The 16,961-nt window shown below is 41.1% G+C and overlaps 1 protein-coding gene across 7 annotated transcripts in view; it reads left to right on the plus strand.

Moving 5' to 3' along the window:
* Positions 1–16,961, plus strand: part of nhsl2 (NHS-like 2) — a 373,846-nt gene that overhangs the window by 319,221 nt on the left and 37,664 nt on the right. For 6 of the 7 annotated variants that reach the window (XM_073058201.1, XM_073058197.1, XM_073058198.1 and 3 more), the window contains exon 3: positions 16,543–16,676. In XM_073058201.1, the coding sequence (XP_072914302.1) occupies positions 16,543–16,676 (134 nt within the window). Of the gene's footprint in view, positions 1–175; positions 297–16,542; positions 16,677–16,961 lie in introns of those variants that run through there. The other variant, XM_073058203.1, reaches the window with a different exon arrangement.

Raw genomic sequence — 16,961 nt, forward strand, 5'->3', positions numbered from 1 at the left:
AAATAAACACATTAAAATCTCTGTTAAAGTTGCAGGGAGAGGAATCTGACAGGCATGCTAAGCATTCAAGGAAATTTTTCATTAAACCTGATTTCTACACTCATAGATGTAACTGGTGTATCAATCTAATTAAAAGCCACTAGATTAGAATTATAGTTGTCAGCAAGTTCAGCTGTGGTAAATCTTGTGTTCTGAGGTCTGTGCTCCTCTAAGTCAGAAAAATGGATAAACTTGAGCTGCACACACAAAGTGCCGGAGCAACTCAGCAAGCAAGGCAGCCTGGAAGTGAAATGAGAGTAAGTGATCCCAAACTATTGAAGAGGGTAGGTCTAAGGGAGAAGGGTGTTTCATTAGGAGCAGGTGCAGGATAGTTTTAGGGCATAAATACCCAAGCACGGGATCTGGATATTAGTAATGGCACAGAAGTGGTCAAGAATAGAGTCAGATGATCCTAGGACTTTTGGTAGGTGTGAGGTTAGGGCTGTCTGGATGTTACAAAGGTTGGATGCAGCATGTGAATGGATTTAAACATTTAATGGAATTTTAAGATTAAAAAATTTGGAATAGGAATTAATATAAAGTTACAAGGTCTGGAGGGTTGACACAGATCTTGTATGGAGGGACTTTATAGATTTTAGAGATTGCTGGATTGGAGCCTAGCTGGAGAGAAAACTGGGAAAAGCAATTGTAGATAAGAAAAAGAAGTTGATGAAACATTCAGAAATTAATGGCTGACATAAGTGCAGAGCTGAGTGATGGAGAGAAATTGCATTCAGAAGCTCAGTTTAGTTTGATAGTGATTGGATTCCAAGGATACAAACATTGTGGTTTTAGCTGAAAGTGGGAGAGGAGAGGAGTCAGTTATAAGAATCTGAACAGGAGTGTAGCAACTCAAAATTACCAGAAAACAGAAACAGGCAGGACCTTTGCAAAGTTGAGTTCATGGAATACTTGGGATCCACGCAGTGTAAATGTGTGTATATGTGTGCTTTCCTATAACTCTTGAAAGCAGTTTCCACCAAGGTTAAGCAATAGGATGGACAATGGAACTGGGGGTAAAAAGGTTTGTTCTGAAATTTTGTTAAATTTTACTATATGAATATCTCATTCATAATGCTTCATTTGCAGTTTTTGGATATATTCTTCAGGAAACTTTGGTTTGACGTGAATATGCCACCACTGGGGTGACATAGAACCACAATATTACAGACATTTGGTTGAGAGAAGGCCAGAACTGGCAGCTCAATGTTTCAGTATTTAGATATTATAGACACAATAGATAGGGAGATAAAGGGGAAGATATACAGAAGCAGGTTATGGAAAGATTCAGATTCAGATTCAGTTTATTGTCATTTAGAAAACAAATGCAATGCAGTTAAAAAATGAGACAATGTTCCCCCAGAATGATATCACAAAAGCATACGACAAAACAGACTACACCAGAAAATCCACGTAATGTTTGGCAATCCCCAATCCAGAGTCCGGAGAGGCTGCTGCGTATTAATATCGCGCTACCGTCTAGTGCATTCCCCGGAACGAAGCTCCAAATCCACCAGACAAAAACAAGACCAAAAACTAAAGCTACAAGACCTGCACAAAACCACATAATTACAACTTATAGTTACAACAGTGCAAACAATAGCATAATTGATAAAAAACAGACTATGGGAACAGTAAAAATAGTCCAAGATGTTAAAGAACTGTAAGTTCAAAAGAAATCACCACAGTTCCACAAGTCCCCAGGGTCCCGAAAGACTCGCCATCCCACGCTGGCGGCAGAAGGGAATACCCCCGCTATGGACTTCCAAGGCGCCGCCTGACTCAGCCTCGCAGATGCAGCACACAACGAAAGTGACCTGAGTCTGTCGAAAGGACTCCGAGCCGACGACCATCCCCTCCGGCACAGCTTCTCCGAGCACCACGCTCTGCTGAGTGTATTAAGATGGCCCCACCAACGGCCATCGGCAACGCGACCCCGAGGATTGGGGGCCTTTTCTTCTCAGCAGAGTCCCAGACCTCACAGCAGCAGCAGCAACAAAGAAGGTCTTCCTGGAATTTCCCGATGTTCCTCCGTGCTCCCATGTCCGTTTTCAATCGATTATGATTGCGCACGGCACCCCACTTCACAAATAACAGATAATCAGTTCCGGAGTGGCCGCTGCAAGCTGCGTCGCGCCGCCATCTTGAATGATCAATTAGATGTAGTTGCAGTGGGCGAACTTAATTTTGCTAATATTGACTGGGACTCCCGGAGCGCCAGAGGTTTAAATGGGGCAAAAATTGTTTAGGTGCATCCAGGTGGGTTCCTTTACGCAGCATATAGACAATCCAGCTAGGAAAGGGGACATTTTAGAAGTCATTTTGGAAGCTTGGCCAGGTGATCAGAGTTACAGTGGAAGACCATTTGGGAACAGTGATCTAAACTCCGCAAGTTCACAGATAGTTATGGATAAGAATAAGATTGGACCTCAGGGGATAGTGATAAATTGGGGAAAGGTTTACTATAGCACTGTTAGGCAGCTGTTATTGGGTGAATCCATATCTGACATATGGGAGTTACTTTAAGGTTAACTGGTTAGAATTTCTGACCACCATATACTTGTGAGAAAAAAAGACATGGATGGCAAGGTTCAGGAATCTTAGATGATAAATGCTGTAAATGTAGTCAGAAAGCAAAAGGAAGCATATACAAGGCTTAGGAAAGTGAAATGGGACTGAGCCCTAGAGGAACGTAAGTGAAGCAGAAGAGAACCTAAACAGGCATTCAGGAGGTCTAATGGGGCAATGAAATGTCTTTGGCAAGTAGGACTAAAGAAGATCATAAGGCATTTTGTGTATATATTAAAAACAAGAGGGTACTGAGGGACCACTCAAGGTAAAGGAAAGAGTTCATGCCTGGCATCCAGAGGAAGAAATGGGCAAGGTACTAAACAATTAGTTTGCATTGGTATTCACAGAGGAGGAAAACTTGGACAATACTGAGATTAAAGGGTGGGGTGGTAAACTGATATTCTAGGGTATCCTTGTATCAAGGAGGAGGTGGTACTGGGTCTCTCAAAGAGCAATAAGATGGTATAACCCCAGAACCTGATGGGAACTATCCCAGGTTATTGAGAAAGGCAAGAGAGGAGATTGCTGACGCTTTCACAGAGATTCTTTTATACTCTTTAGCCATTGGTGAGGACACATAGGGCTAGTAAAGAGCTAATGAAGTTCCTCTGATTTGTTCCAAAGCTGAGTTTTTCAAGGAAGTGATGAAGGTGGTAGAACTGTGGGTGTTGTCTATATGGACTTCTGTAAGGCATTCGACACAGTCATCATGGCAGCTCATCCAGAAAATTACGATGCATGGGATCCATGACAGTGTGGATTTCAGAATAGACTTGCCTATAGAAAACAGAGGACAGTAGTTAATAAATCTTATTAAAACAGAGGATAGTAATCAATGGACCTTATTCTGACTGGAGGTCCATGACTCGTGGTGTTCTGTAGAGATCTGTGCTGGGACCTCTGCTGTTTGTGTTACAGTTGGATATATGTAGATCAGTTGCAGATATGGGCAGAGAAATGGCAGATGGAGTTTAACCCAGTCAAGTGTGAGGTGTTGCATTAGGGAAATCAAATATTATGTGAAAGAGTATAGTTAATGGAAGGTCTCTTTACGTTGTTGCTAGACAGGGATCTTGGGTTCCAAGTCCATTTCTCTCTGAAAGTTGCTACACAAGTTGATAGGGTAATAAAGAAAGTGCATGACATGCTTGCCCTTATCTGTCGGGGATTAAGTTCAAGAGTCAGGAAGTTATGTTGCAGCTTTATAAAACTCTGGTTAGGCTGCATGTGGGGAACCGCATTCATATTTGTTGCTACATTATAGGAAGAGTGTAAAGGGTTTGGAAAGGGTGCAAATGAGGTTTACCAGGATTCCTCCTGGAATAGAGGCCTTATGCTATGAGAAGAGGCGGGCAGGCTTCAGTTCCTTTTTCTGAAATGCTAGGGGCTAAAGAGCGACCTGATAGAAGTTTAAAGGATGTTGAGAGTCAAGGCATAGATAGAGATCTGGTATCTTTTATTCCTAGGGTCAAAATGTCTGATACTAGAAGACTTGCATTTAAGGTGAGGAAGGGAAAGTTCAAAGGAAATGTGCAGACAGATTGTTTTACACAGAGTGGGTGAATGCCTGGAATGAGATGCCTGGGGAAGTACTGGAGGCAAATATGACAGAGGTTATTAGATGTGCACATGAATATTACAGGAAATAGAGGAATATAGAGTTTGTGCAGGCAGAAAGGATTAATTTAATTAGGTGTTACTAGTGTGACACAACATGAGATTCAGTCGCTTGGCATTCAAGTTGAGGTGGTAAATTGGCTTTGTGGGGGAAATGAGAGAGTGGTCGTAGATGGCTGCCTCTCTGATTGGAGATCTGTAACTAGTGGTGTACTGTAGGCATCATACTGGGTCCATTGTTGTTTTTCATCTATATCAATGATCTGGATGATAATGTGGTTAACTGGATCAACAAATTTGCGGATTACACCAAGATTGGGGTGTAGTGGAGAGCGAGGTAAGCTCTCGTAGCTTGCAGAGGGATCTGCATCAGCTGGAATAATGGGCTGCAAAATAGGAATTAAAATTTATGCAGACAAGTGCAAGATATTGCACTTTGGTAGGACCGACCAGGGTAGGGCACTGAGGAGTGTGGTAGAACAGAGGCACCTGGGAATACAGGTCCATAAGTAATTGAAAATGGCATCACAGGTAGATAGGGTTGCAAAGAAAGCTTTTGGCACATTGGCCTTCATAAATCAAAGTACTGAGTACTGGAGATGGGCTGTTATCTTGAAATTGTATAAGACATTGGTGAGGCCTAATTTGGAGTATTATGTGCAATTTTGGGCACCTACCTACAGGAAAGATGTAAATAAGGTTGAAAGTGAACAGAAAAAATTTAGAAAGATGTTGCTGAGACAGAAGGACCTGATTTATAAGGAAAGATTGAATAGTTTTGGAGTTTATTCCTTGAAACGTAGAAGATTGAGAGGAGATTTGATATACAAAATTATGAAGGGTATAGATAGGATAAATGCAAGCAGGCTTTTTCCACTGAGGTTGTGTGGGACTACAACCAGAGGTCATGGGTTAAAGGTGAAAAGTTTACAGCAAACATGAGGGGAAACTTCAGTCAGAGGATGGTAAGAGTGTGGAATGAGCTGCCAGCCGAAGTGGTATCTGTGAGCTTGATTTCAAAGCTTTGCAAGGTTTGGATAGGTACATGGATAGTAGGGGTATGGAGGGATATGGCCCAGTGTAGGTTGATGGGAGTAGGCAGTTTAAATGGTTTCAGCATGGACTAGATGGGCTGAAGGGCCTGTCTCTGTGCATTACTATTCTATGTTCTATGATGTTTGCAGTTCAACATCACAGAGGCAGAAAAGAGGTTTGAAACAGGTGGGAATAAGGAAGCTTCATCTGAAAGCTAACCCCAGAATTTCAAATAATATCAAAAAGACCTGTGCAAATAAGGATAAATCCCTGAGGCATTCCACAGTTATCAATAATGGATAAGAAGAGAAATTGTTTGCTGCAAGTTTGGTTTTTGTATCTGATATCCAGGAGGAAATGAAATTAGACCTTTTAGACTGGATGCTGGAGCAGATATTTTGGACGATATCCATATAGCTGAGCCAGTGAAAGGCTATAAAGAATGAAAACAAATGGTCAGAGCCAGACACAATGTGCTGGAGGAACTCAGCAGATCAGGCAGCACCCATGGAAATGAATAAACAGCCGACGTTTTCGGCTGAGACCCTTCTTCAGGCTGGAAAGGAAGGAGGAAGGCACTAGAATAAGCCGGGAGAACGGAAGGAGGATTAGCTGCAAGGTGATAAGTAAAGCCAGGTTTTGGTGGGAAAGGTAAAGGGCTGGAATAGAAGGAATATGATAGGAAAAGAGGGTGGATCATAGGAGACAGGGAAGAAGGAGGGGCACAAGGAGGAGGTGATATGCAGGTGAGAAGAGGGAAGAGGCCAGGAACGGGGATAGAAAAAAACAGATGAGGAAGGAAAATATTACTGGAAGGAGAAATCAGTGGTCATGCCATTGAGGCTACCGAGATGGAATATAAGGTGTTGCTCCTGCACCCTAAGTGTGGCCTCATTGTGGCAAAAGAGGAGGCTATGGACTGATATTTTGGAACCAGAATGGGTATAGGAATTAATATGGTTGTCCACCTGGAAACTCCACTTTTGGCAGACAGAACAGAGGTGCTCAACAAAGCAGTTCCCCATTTTATATTGAGTCTCTCCTATGTAGAGGAGGTTACATGTGAGTACAAGATAAAATAGACAACCCCAACAGGTTCGCAGGTGAAATGTTGTCTCATCTGGAAGGTCTGCTTGGGACCCAGATGGAGGTAAGAGAGGAGCTGAACGGGCAGAGCTACCATTTCTATCACTTACAGGGATATGTGGTAGGAGGGAGATTAGTGGGGAGGGACAATTGAACAAGGGAATCATAAAGGAAACAATTTCTGCAGCGTGCAGGAGGGAGGTAAGGATGTGTGTGGTGGTAGGATTCCGTTGAGTATTAAGTATTGGATGCCGAGGTTCATTGGCGGTAGGTGAGCCCTAAGGGAACTCTATCCCTGTTAGAGTGGCGGGAAGATGGGGTGAGCGCTGATCTCCTGAAAATGGAGGAGATACGGGTAAGGGTATCAATGGTGGAGGAAGTGAAACCCCATTCTTTGAAGAAGGAGGACATCTCTGATATCCTGGAAAGGAATACCTCATCTTGTGAACAGATGCAGCAGAAATGAAGGAACTGAGAAAAGGGAATAACATTCTTACGGTACATCGGGTGGGAAGAGGAACAGTTAAGATAGCCGTTGGTAGATAGTTTGTCAACAGAGATGGAGAAAAAGAGATCGAGAAAGAGGGAGACAGGTGTCAGAAATGGATGAAGTGAATTTAAGGGCAAAGTGGAAATTGTAGGCGAAGTTGATGAAATTGACAAGCCCAGCATGGGTGCATGAAGCAGCACTAATGCAGTCATCAATGTAGCGCAGGAAGACTTGGGGAGGATTACCGGGGAAGGTTTGGAACATGGTCTGTTCTACACCACCAACAGAAAGACAGGCATAGCAGGTGCTCATGGTGACCCCTTGACTTTGGAGAAAGTGTGAGGAGCTGAAGGAGAAACTCTTCAGGTTGATGACCAAGGTGAGGAGGGTGGTAGCGGAAGAGAACTGATTGGGTCGTTTGTTGAGAAAAAGGTGGAGAGCTTTAAAGCTTTTTTTAAGATGTGGGATAGAGTTGCATAGGGACTAGACGTTCATGCTGAGCATGAGGTGGTCAGGGCCAGGGAAGTGGAAGTTGTTGAGGAGACTGAGAGCATCTGAAGAGTTGTGGACGTAGGTGGGAAGGGTCTGAAGCAAGGGGATAGAATGAACATGAGGCATGTGGACATGAGTTCAGCGGGGCAGGAGTAGACAGAGACAGTGGGCCTACCTGGACAGTCAGGTTTGTAACCACCCACCCAGCTGCACCTAATACCCTTTTGCTAATCCGCCTTGTCCTCCTCCCACCTTTTCATTCTATTGTCTTCCTCCTTTTCCAATCCTGAAGAAGGCTCTCAGCCTGTTTATTCATTTGCCCGAACTGCTGAGTTCCTCCAGTATGTTGTGCGTGTTGCTTTGGATTTCCAGCATCTTGTATTTATAATAGTAGGCAGGGTCATGCTACATATCCAGTGTCATAGTTTACTGTCGGTGCCAGTTTTGATTGCTTTTCAATAGGCCACAAATAAGTCAAAGTTAATACATTATCGAGTACGTGTATGTACACCACCATATCTTAAGTTTTTAAAAATTTTTATTATTTATTTATTGAATTTTAGGGATTACAAAGAATAAATGTGATAATGAAATAGTAAGAAAAATAATATTAACCCTCCCCCTCCCCTTAACCCTCCCCCCGAACCCTTATCTAAAGAAAGAGAGAAAAAAAAGAAAAGAGAAGAAAGATTGCCTGGATATCGGAGGATCCCCACATGCTCCATGGTGTTCAAAATAATTTTGATATTTATTTTCACTTTCCCCAATTACTATAATTTTATCTTCAAAGGACCTATGTATCTAATCCTATCTTTTGTAAGTATGGTGACCAAATTTTCAAAAATATATCATATTCATTTCTTAAATTATACGTAATTTTTTCAAGTGGAATACAACTATGTATTTCATTATTCCAACGATCCATAGTTAAATTTAAATCAGATTTCCAAGTAACTGCGATAACTTTTTTGGCTACTGCCAAAGCAATTTTTATAAATTTTTCCTGATACTTATTCAATTTAAATTTCATTATTGTCTATCTTAAGTTTCTTGTAGGCATTTACAGGAAATCAAGAAATACAATGGTATTTACAAAGTATAAAACTATACAGAAACAATGATGAAAAATTAATGTGCAAAAGAAGACAGTTGTGCACATAGATAGCTAGCTTGATAAATAAACAAATCTGATATTGAGCTGTAAAGTCCTCGAAAGTGAGCTTGTAGGCTATGGAATCAGTTCAGAGTTGAGGGGAGTGAAGTTATCGACGCTGGTTCATGTGCCTAATGGTTGTACGGTAATAACTGTACCTGGATCTGGTGGCGTACCCGAGGTTCCTCAACCGCCAGCCTGATGGTAGCAGCAAAGAGAGAGCATGTGCCATGGATAGTGGGGGTGCTTGATGATGGACGCTGTGGCAGCGCAGCTTGTGAATGTGCTGAGTGGTGGGGAGGCTTTGCCTGTGATGGACTGAGCTGTGTCCACCACTCTCTCTAGACCATTCCATTCCTGGGCACTGGTGTTCCCATACCAGGCTGCAATGCAAACAAGTAGAATATTCTCCACTACGCATCTATAGAAGTTTGTTAAAAGTTTAGTCATCATTCTGAGTCTACATCAACATCTAAGAAACTAAAGGCACTTACCTGCTAGTCCCAGGACAGATCTCTGATACATTAATGCCAAGGAAGTTAAAGTACTGACCCTCTCCACCTCTGATAACTCCCCTAATGAAGACTGGCTCCTGGACCTCTGGCTTCTTCGTCTTGTAGTTGATGATCATCTCTTTGGATTTGCTGACATTGTGTGAGAGGTTGTTGTGGCACCATTCAACCAGACTTTCATTCTCCCTCCCATATGCCTATTCATCATCACCTTTGATTCAGCTAACAGTGGCATCGTCAGCAAACTTAACATGGCATAGGCATAAAATGAGTGGAGCAAGGTGCTAAGCACACAGCATTGTTGTGTGCCTGTGCTATTGGTGATTGTGGAGGAGAGGTTGTCGCCAATCCAATATGGACTGGGGTCTGTAAGAGAGGAAATCGAGGATCCAGTTTCATAGAGAGGTATCAACGCTTACGTCTTCAAGCTTAGTGATTAGTTTGAGGGGATGATAGTTAGCCTCAGAATTCCATAGGGAAAACATTAACAAAAATAAATGCCAGCCGTGGTTGGCATATGGAATACTACCCATTCTAAGACTTGAAAACCGGGGGCCATATTGGAACAGGATCGAGCTTGTCCATGATGCACCTCACAAGTACATTGGTATTCAAGCCTTCATTGTAAGTTGATACAGATGCAATGCACACAAGCTTGGCTTAACGAGGCTACTGATAATGTAGCCTGGCCAGTGTTTCTCACTCCTCCTCCTCCTCCTGCCACACAGACACCAAAAATACATTTTAATAATCCTGTTGATTCTCCACTTGCGCTCAGCCAGGCATCAGACAGGTATGACTTGAGAGGGAAGCCTTCAACTAATATGGCAAACGTGCCTCAATAATGTCACTAGATTCTGATCTATGTATCTAAATAGGTTGGGCATTCACGTACCCTGTCAAAAAAGCAAGTGAGATGTGACCTGTATTGGGAAAGTACCGTAGATTCCGGATTTTAAGCCACTACTTTTTTCCCACATTTTGAACAGCTTTGAACTTTGCGGCCTTTAATCCGGAGCGGCTAATACATGATTTTTTTCATGCCGCCTCGTAAACATTTTGCCTCATAACAGTAGACCAATAAAATTGATGAGTAGTTCACAGAGGTCCAATGAAATTGTACGATAAATCAAGCGCACTTTCACAATTAAATTATTGTAAATCAGTCATTTGTACTCACCCTCATCAACATGGAAAACACTCGAAGCATTGTGCTGCCTTATGGCAGTTATTTAGTTTATAATATTTTCTCTTAGTAATTCATTTTCTAGTTAAAGTTAGAAGAGTTTTAACTATATTTGTTTTCTGTACTACATCGCGGGATGCTATGACGTCACACCCGGTTTCACGGTGTCTTGTGGGAAAACGCCGTTTGCGAATAAACGGAAAGGTGGGGGTCAAGCGGTGGAGTGGCATCAGACCCGAGCGAAAACGCTGCTTTTAAGTTAAAGGCGATCAATAACTTTTCCTGGTAGGCTGCAGTATATATATTTTTTACCAGTCGTTAGGAGATATTGGAATGTTGTTCAGTAAAGAAGTATACGCAACATATATTTAAAAGTAGCCGCGTTACGGGCACGGTTCGAAAAAAAGCATTTGCAATATGTATTTGTTTTTGTTACCATATGGATTTAATTAAAAGTTAAAAAATCCTCACGTGTAATATCTTTCTGTGTAAATATCTCATATTACAACGTGGGACACCTGTGGCCGAAAATCCGGTGCGGCCTAAAATCCGGTGCGGCCTTTACAATTAAAAAATTGATTTTATTTCTAAAATTAGAGCCAGCGGCTTTTAATCAGGTGCGCTCTGTAGTCCGGAATCTACGGTAGTTTTTTTTTACCTGCACTGCTGGTTTCTGGCCAGAGTGAGTTAAGGTTGGGATCCCTGTATTAGGGGCCACAAATGAAGAATGACCAGTTGAATGAGGTCTGAAAGAGCATTTGAGACTTCTTGAAATAAAAGGGGGAGAGGGGAACTTTACCACGTTACAGTATGTGTATCAGCAACATAAGGGCAGGCATCACACAATCATAATCACAGTTATTTATTTTGATTTTAGACCTCACTTTTCTTCTGTATTACTTAATATTTTATTTCCTCTTTGTGAATGCATGTGAGTCATTGGACTACACCCTCATAACTTTGGTCATTATTTTATACCTCTACAAGTCCAATCTCTTTAACTTAATTTATTTAGAGACTTGTCGTGGAATAGGCCCTCCTGGCTCTTCGAGCCACGCTGGCTCAGCAACCCCTGACAAACCCGATCAACCCTAACCAAATCACGAGACAATTTACAATGACCAATTCACAGACCCAGTACATCTTTGGACTGTGGGAGGAAACCAGAGCACTGGGGGGAAACCCCACACATTCCATTGGGGTGGGTGAGGTGAATACAGAACAGAACACACCGAGTTCTAGTAGCATTACAGTATCCACTACACTACTCTTCATGCGTGTAGCCACTGGATATCATTATTACCTATTATCTAATCATAATTCCATTGTAGGTCTTTATGTAGAAACTGGCTGTTACATGTCTAATGTTACAGCAGTGGGTATCCCATTATAAAACGCAATTAAAAATTTACAGAAGCAGGCAGCACCATTGCAAAATCAATCACATGGTGTGCATGAGATCCTGGCAGTACAAATATATGCGGGTTCTGCTAAAACACAAGAGAGCAATTTCCTACAGATTCCACCAAGAGTAAAGAATGGAGACGTGATGAGCAAGGGAATTTGTAAGAGAATGATTTCATTTTGGAATGTAAAAAAATAGTGTTGTCTGAATTTGCTTAACCTTAATTTGTAGTTTCATTTGCTGTGTTAGTCAATGGTGAAGATGTTACCCGAGAGTGTGAGACAGAACTAGGGTAACTGACTCAGATCTTGAGATTATGGTGGTTTAGAACACTGCTTTTCACAGAATACAGTTTCTGCTGAGTTGATTTTAATTCAGAACAGCTGATAGGGTTGAAATTTAAAAGGTTAAGACTTGGAGTGAATCCCAGGTAGACGTTTGTTAAGTAGGGAGGGTGGTATTCTTAACAAGCCTACAGGGTTAGATAGTTAAGAATAACAATTATCTTTACACAAACCTGTAATTTGAATTGTGGAGTAAGGTAAAAGTAAGGCTGGGGTAGCTCAAATAGGAAAGTATCTGAGCTGGAAAGGGAATTGCAGAACAAGTGCAGAATTTCATACATCATGGAGGGGTTGTTGAACTGTACAAATGAATCACATAGGCACTAAAGGGTATTTCATGATTCCTGATGAACCATGTCAATGGATCTAATAGAACAAGAACCAGTTTAGGATTACTGAGCTTGAGGAGCAGCAAAGTTCACTTCAGTGCACCTGCTAAAACTCCAAGATAGCAAATAGATGGCCCTTTTTAAAGGCAGAGGAAGGTAACTGCTTGATAAGCCAAGGCGTTGAAAGGTTACCTGAGGGGAACAGCAATCTGGTGTTGAGATTGTGTCATATCAGCTATGGAATTATGGTATGGTGGAACTGGCTCAAAGAGCTGAGTGCCCTATTCTTGATCCTATTGATATGTTTATGCCTTCATAAGTATGAGTCACTGTTAATCAAGCCTCAGAATGTGACCTGTTTATTAAGGGGATTGTTGCATTGCTCAAGAGGGTGAATGTTCTGAAGTGGTTAAGGGCGGAGTCTATTCGGTTGGAGTTAAAAAGCAATAGAGGTGCTATAATACCACTGGAGTATTAAATAGGCCGCCAACTCGTGGGAAATGAACTAAATGAAAATATCAGAGAGAAATTTAAAGAGATGCAAAAGCCATAAGGGGAATATTTAACTTAATATAGATTCCTTAATAATAATATAGGGGGCAAAAAGTGTGATGAAGAAATCTTCCAGAGTTAGTACATTTCCTGCTCAACAAGAAACCCAGCACTGAATCATATATGAAGTAAAGGAGATTCCATGATTCCTGGTGAACCATATTGGTGGATCTAACAGACCAATAGACCAATCAGCTGGATATGGTCCTAGTATGAGTAGTTTAGCAGGTATCACTGAGGAAACATGTAAATAACTGTGGTAATCATGCCATAAGGATATGGCATAGATAAAATAAGGATAATCTAAGTTAAAGAATGGCGTAGAAGAATGACATATTTTGTTAGATTGAGAACTGATCTGGCTGAAGTGAAGTGGAATCAAAGATTGGTAGATGAATCTATCATCAAGTAATGGAGGACTTTAAGAAGAAGCTGACTCAGTATGGTATAGGTACTCACAGGACAGAGCAGTTAAACCCAGAACTATATGAATGAGCAAAGAAATAAACGATGAGTAGAAGTGGAAAAAGAGCAAATGAAAGTTGTCAGGTTAAGATCATGTGAGAAGCAAGCTGATTATAATAAGCTCACAGTGAAAGAAGAAAAAATGAAAACAAAAAAGGACAGAGAAAGTATGAGAAAAACTGGTGGCAAATATATTTAAAAAATCAAAAAGACCAAATTTTCCTTTGGCCTGTGAACAACAATCTGGTAAAAGGGCTAACTATTGACCACAGGTTAGGAGGCCTACATCTGTGCATAACCCTTTCCGAGAGCATAACAGCACGGGTAAAACTGATTTAAAAGTTTACTTATTGCTAAAAGTCAGGAGATATTTACATCATGAAAGACAAAACAGTGTGGGGACCTTTGTAACCTGTTAGCTTTATAAGACACATGTACATCAAAACATACAGTGAAATTCATCATTTTGCATCAAATTAAATCAACAAAGGTTGTGCTGGGCAGCCTGCAAGTGTCACCACAGTTTCAGTGCCAATATAGCATGCTTGCAGCTCACTAACCTTAACCGTGTGTGAGGAATACCAAGATGAAATCCACAGTCATGAGGAAAACATATAAACTCCTTACAGACAGGTGTGGGAATTAAACCCTGATCCTATAGCTGGCATTGTAAAGTATTGGCTAACTGCTATGCACTTGTGCCACTGCCCTTTTTGAAGGGGTGTGTAGCAACAGACCATTACGTGCCCAAGACTAAGGAACATTAATGTTACCAATAAATATGAGGAGAAATCAGGGACAATTACTTACCCTGAAGAGTGATAAGTATATGAAACTTATTGCGATGAGTCCTGAGATGAATTCAAGGAGATATCTTAAAACCTCATGAACAGAAACACATGCTGAATGCAATAGCTATAGGAGAAGGCTATTGGTCTGAATAGTTTGCTTCTGTGCAGTATAACTGCCTTTGCAATGTACCAGCTGGAACATAAGAGCATTTGTTGGAGAAATAAGTTCTGAATAGATATCACATGCCAGGCCATGAGGAAATATGGCATCAAAGACTACTTTGTCCTTAGCTGAAGATAGGGAGCATTACAAGGGTGAGAAGTAAAAAGTTACAAAAAGAACCTTTTTGTGATCTTGGGACTTACCCAGTTTTATCTCTTCTCACACTCGACCCATCCCTTTTTATGTCAAGCTAAACTGTTTATGATATTCTTGTCCTTTGCTGTTGTGTAACCTTTAAAAACAATACTATAATTCAAACCTCAAGTGCATTTAGCAATGGTAGAATTGTTTGAGAGAAGTTATTAAATCTAGATCAATTTAGATTAACATCTGCAGCTGCAAAAAAAAGACCACTGCTTGAAAAAATACAGATCCTAACATTGTAAGTGAATAGGATTAACATCAAAAGAGTGACGGTCTGCTCGCAATCTGATAGAGGCGGAGTAAATATTCCCATTGTGTGAGGAAACGACATGAATCAGGAGAGTTATAATCAACAATACAGAGAGGGATCTAGCCTGTACCTTAGACCGGAGGTTCTTGGGGTGAAGAAGATTTGGGCCTCTGAATTCATCATATATATACAAAGAAGATTTGGACATCGTGTCTTGGATCAGAGGTAAGTTGATGACTAGTCCGAAATTCTAGAAAAGGGCCTAGGATTGTGGTTGAGGATGAGAGAGACAAGGAGTAGACATAGGGTTGAAAACTGGTAACCTCCACAAGATAATCATCAAGATATCTGGATTAAGAAAGGTCAAGGGTTGTTAGTGCATTTCGAACGGGGCTGAACATTTAAAGAAGCTTCCTGTTTTATCATCCTCTTCATCTAAACTATGCTTCTTACTTTAGCAAACAATTTCTGGGTGGGACAGGCCCAAAGGAAGTTCTTGTGTTTGGGGTTGCAGCTGGTGCTACATTTCTTTTTAAAAAAAATCTAAAATATTAGTGCAGGGCCCACCTCTCCAAAAAACAAATGCAAAACAACTATAAGTAGTTGTTATCATATTTACACTTGGATTAAGCTGCTTTTGAGTTACACGTGGTTCTAATGCAAGTTTAAAAATTGTAATATTACAGAACACAAAGGCACTTTTACTGACAGTGGAGATTTGGGAATTAGTAGAGGGATTTGATTTGTGGAAATATGAGCTTATTTTCTTACAGGGATTTGAGGATATTTGATGTTGATTACCTGAATCGTGAGAATTATTAGTTGGAAGCTCATTGAGTGTGAGTCTTTGATTTTAATTGGAAGTAATGGATGTAGATCAGCCAGCACCTTAATCCTTTTATGTTTAGTACTGTCACCCTGCAGCAGAGCGGTACAGCTGGTAGAGTTGTTCCTTCACAGCTCCAGTGACCAGGATTCAATCCTAAATTTGGTGTTATCAATATGGGGTTTGCACCATTTCCCTGTGACAGTGTGGATTTCTCCTGGAAGTTCCATATTCTGCTCACTGCCCAAGGATATGTAGATTGGCTGGTTGGTAGCTTAACAGGCCACTGGAAATGCCCTTTGGCTGTGTTGTAGAATCTGAGGGAAGTTATTGGGAATGTGCAGAGAATAGGTTATTGGGAAAAAAGTAGCGGGGGAGTGGGATTGTGTAGTGAACCAGCACTGACTTGATGGCCAACATGCTGAAGAAAAACGTGTAAGTATGAAACCCACCTTTTCTTCCTCAAACAGCAACTGAAACAAATTTTTTAAAAAAACAAGTTTCACGTTAGATTCAAAAAAGGTTTCAAAGTTTCTTCTCAGCAGCTGTTTTGCACATGTTATTCCTAAGGGACTATATTGCACTATAGCAGGCAGCACAGGATACACATAAAGGCAGACAGTGGAAGGGCCAAGAGAAAGGAAATCCAAACATTGTCCTGACAAAGCCATGAGGTTTATAAGGATGCTCAAAGATGTTAAAATGAATGTAGTTCCAGGGTGTCCTCAATGGGGTGTGGCTGCACATCCCTATAGTATTGGTAAGAGTCTAGGGTACTTAAGGTTTATTTTCTGAGCTGTGAGCTTTTTCTTCAGAACTTCGTCATTGCTAAGCAATCAGTTTTGTTTTGACAATGCCATTTCTATTGTCATTCAGAAAATCTGCACCCTTCAGTGATGAGCTGTCAGTATTAGAGGCAGAAGGATTCTTACACTTAGATCTGTTTGAAATCTTACATAGTAGCAACCTGTTCCACTACCTTCCCTCCCTGAAATTCTCTGACATGTTAAAATGTGCTTTTTTTTCTTTCAGAACAGTTTGGTGAGCCAGTGATAGAGGATAAGCTGACTGCAAATACCTTCGGACAAAAACCAGCTCTCAACAGAGAGGTCATTCCAGATAGTTGCCCCAGAAAAGGGGAAAAGCGTATGGAATTTGTGTTGATTGTAAGTCCATAATGTATTCTGGATTTGTGTCAATGAGAATATATAGCGTCGGAAAACTGAGCATGCACGATACCTGGTAACTGAAAAGTCTATGGGTTTTAGTAATGATGATGCAGGATGGAGCAGCTGACCACTGCTTTTGCTTTGAGCTGCCTGGGAGATGGCAGTCAGGTTGAAAGCCGTCTAATGACCTTTCCTAGAAAGTGTATTGTAGCATCGGATGTTTCTGGGGAAATATTAAGCTGGGTTCTGATGCCCCCTACAAACAGATATTCTAGTATCCTG

This window comes from Hemitrygon akajei, chromosome 10 (genome assembly GCF_048418815.1).
Source record: "Hemitrygon akajei chromosome 10, sHemAka1.3, whole genome shotgun sequence".
In the NCBI taxonomy this organism is placed as follows: domain Eukaryota; kingdom Metazoa; phylum Chordata; class Chondrichthyes; order Myliobatiformes; family Dasyatidae; genus Hemitrygon; species Hemitrygon akajei.